The 3,209-nt window shown below is 49.8% G+C and overlaps 1 protein-coding gene across 1 annotated transcript in view; it reads left to right on the top strand.

Moving 5' to 3' along the window:
• The first annotated feature begins 238 nt into the window (after window positions 1-238).
• LOC139540638 (P protein-like) overlaps window positions 239-3,209 on the top strand; it is a 42,569-nt gene continuing 39,598 nt past the window's right edge. The window contains exons 1-3 of the mRNA XM_071344448.1: window positions 239-248; window positions 337-444; window positions 2,679-2,806. Coding sequence (XP_071200549.1) covers window positions 239-248; window positions 337-444; window positions 2,679-2,806 — 246 coding nt within the window. The remainder of the gene's footprint in view (window positions 249-336; window positions 445-2,678; window positions 2,807-3,209) is intronic.

The following is a 3,209-nucleotide window of genomic DNA, read 5'->3' as shown; positions in this document are numbered from 1 at the left end:
TCTCTCTTTCTACCTCTCTCTCGCCTTCCTCCCAAAGACGAGGTTTAATTCTGAGGATTACCTTAATGCTGTGGTTGAGATATGTGGTAGAGTGGGATACTTTGGTAATGAACCCACCGAGCCTGACCAGAAACATTATCCATCAGCCTGGTTACACTCAACTCAGTCGGATTATTGGACAATAAGGCAGAGCACGCTTTGATGGGAATCAATTCTTCTGGCTGCCTCTCTCACACAAATGCATGCACGTACACACACACACGCACACACAGACACACACACATACACACACTCAGTTTATCTTTGTGGTGAGTCACCTTGTTTGATTGTCCTCAGAGAAGTCTCTCTTCGTGTCAGCCTTTAAAATGGCTGCCCAGATTCCCCGATCTATCACCCTGACCTACAAGGGACAAACGGCCAAAGACCTAGGAATGTTAATAGATAGTAAACTCCTGTGATTGTGCCGTTAGTCCAAAATGCCACAGTCTATGTAACGTTTCTATAGGTACAAACATCTATTTTGACGTTTGAAATCCTCGGTGGAAGCTGTAAACATCGTTCTGTTTCCTCAAAGCCAGTCAGTCAGTCTGTCTATGGCACACTGGAATACATAAAGGGTAACAGACAGGTGTAATGTATTGTTAGATTACGACAGATTCTATAATATGGGTTAGTTAGAGAGAGAAAGGGTGTTCCCCCGAATGGCAGTTCCTTATATAGTCAACCACTTCTGACCAGGGTCCATAGTGTGTCATTTGGGATGTAAACTGGACCACTTCTGACCAGGGCCCATAGCGTGTCATTTGGGACGCAGGCTGGAATACTTCTGACCAGGGTCCATAGTGTGTCATTTGGGACGTAAACTGGACCACTTCTGACCAGGGCCCATAGTGTGTCATTTGGGACGCAGGCTGGAATACTTCTGACCAGGGCCCATAGTGTGTCATTTGGGACGTAAACTGGACCACTTCTGACCAGGGCCCATAGTGTGTCATTTGGGACGTAAACTGGACCACTTCTGACCAGGGCCCATAGTGTGTCATTTGGGACGCAGGCTGGACTACTTCTGACCAGGGCCCATAGTGTGTCATTTGGGACGCAGGCTGGAATACTTCTGACCAGGGCCCATAGTGTGTCATTTGGGACGCAGGCTGGACTTGAGTGAAAAACCCCACAACACGTACGGTGAGATTAAACTGAGCAGAGGCTTGATGGAACTGTTCCTGATTAACACGGTTTTAATTCTGTCTCGTACTCTTACACCGTATGTCTTATGGGTTTGTTAACTCACTTTATGTTTAAACTAAATTCTACCATTACTCAGCTTAATTTCTTGCACTTCTGGACTCAAAACCTTAAAGCTTCCTTGTGGTTTTTGCTCGTGCACTAAACGCAGTGGGGTTGCAGTGGCATGGCTGGATTGTGTCACAGTGTTGGTCAAGCAGGCTGGCTTTAGCCTGATCTCAGGGTCCTCTCTCTCCTCTCTCTCCCACCAGGTTGGATAGATATCCTCAGGGCTCTGTGGGGCTAGCTGTAGTAGTGTGGTTCTAACAGGGTCCTCTCTCTCCTCTCTCTCCCCCAGGTTGGATAGATATCCTCTGGGCTCTGTGGGGCTAGCTGTAGTAGTGTGGTTCTAACAGGGTCCTCTCTCTCCTCTCTGTCCCCCAGGTTGGATAGATATCCTCTGGGCTCTGTGGGGCTAGCTGTAGTAGTGTGGTTCTAACAGGGTCCTCTCTCTCCTCTCTCTCCCCCAGGTTGGATAGATATCCTCTGGGCTCTGTGGGGCTAGCTGTAGTAGTGTGGTTCTAACAGGGTCCTCTCTCTCCCACCAGGTTGGATAGATATCCTCTGGGCTCTGTGGGGCTAGCTGTAGTAGTGTGGTTCTAACAGGGTCCTCTCTCTCCTCTCTCTCCCCCCAGGTTGGATAGATATCCTCTGGGCTCTGTGGGGCTAGCTGTAGTAGTGTGGTTCTAACAGGGTCCTCTCTCTCCTCTCTGTCCCCCAGGTTGGATAGATATCCTCTGGGCTCTGTGGGGCTAGCTGTAGTAGTGTGGTTCTAACAGGGTCCTCTCTCTCCCACCAGGTTGGATAGATATCCTCTGGGCTCTGTGGGGCTAGCTGTAGTAGTGTGGTTCTAACAGGGTCCTCTCTCTCCCCCCAGGTTGGATAGATATCCTCTGGGCTCTGTGGGGCTAGCTGTAGTAGTGTGGTTCTAACAGGGTCCTCTCTCTCCTCTCTGTCCCCCAGGTTGGATAGATATCCTCAGGGCTCTGTGGGGCTAGCTGTAGTAGTGTGGTTCTAACAGGGTCCTCTCTCTCCTCTCTCTCCCCCCAGGTTGGATAGATATCCTCTGGGCTCTGTGGGGCTAGCTGTAGTAGTGTGGTTCTAACAGGGTCCTCTCTCTCCTCTCTGTCCCCCAGGTTGGATAGATATCCTCAGGGCTCTGTGGGGCTAGCTGTAGTAGTGTGGTTCTAACAGGGTCCTCTCTCTCCTCTCTGTCCCCCAGGTTGGATAGATATCCTCAGGGCTCTATGGGGCTAGCTGTAGTAGTGTGGTTCTAACAGGGTCCTCTCTCTCCTCTCTGTCCCCCAGGTTGGATAGATATCCTCAGGGCTCTGTGGGGCTAGCTGTAGTAGTGTGGTTCTAACAGGGTCCTCTCTCTCCTCTCTCTCCCCCAGGTTGGATAGCTATCTTCGGGGCCCTGTGGCTGCTAGTGCTGGCTGACATCCAGGACTTTGAGATCATTCTGCACAGAGTGGAGTGGGCCACGCTGCTCTTCTTCGCTGCTCTGTTTGTTCTCATGGAGGTGTGGTTCACACAGACACACACGTAACCATGGCACTGGGATGTTCACAGAGAACGCTGAGCTATTTTTAGTGAGGATATAAAGAATGTGTGAATGAATTCTAATGTTATCTAAAGCCATACAGTAGGAGGGGGACGAGAGGGAAGGGAGAGGAGAGGAGAGGAGAGGAGAGGAGAGGGGGAGAGACAGTAGAAGTAGATTGACTGCTATGTTTGCTGTTTGTCTGTTTCCTTGTTTTAATCCTTTGTTTTTTTAAAGGGCCCAATCTCACCCCAAAACACAGCCCTTAATCGTACTGTGTTTGTACGTGTGCGTCCATTTGTGTGTGTCTGCGTTCTTGTGTGTGTGTGTGTGTGTGTGTGTGTGTGTGTGTGTGTGTGTGTGTGTGTGTGTGTGTGTGTGT

This window comes from Salvelinus alpinus, chromosome 16 (genome assembly GCF_045679555.1).
Source record: "Salvelinus alpinus chromosome 16, SLU_Salpinus.1, whole genome shotgun sequence".
Lineage (NCBI taxonomy): Eukaryota > Metazoa > Chordata > Actinopteri > Salmoniformes > Salmonidae > Salvelinus > Salvelinus alpinus.
The sequence above is the reverse complement of the archived record's forward strand: the minus strand, read 5'-3'. Positions and strand labels throughout refer to the sequence as shown.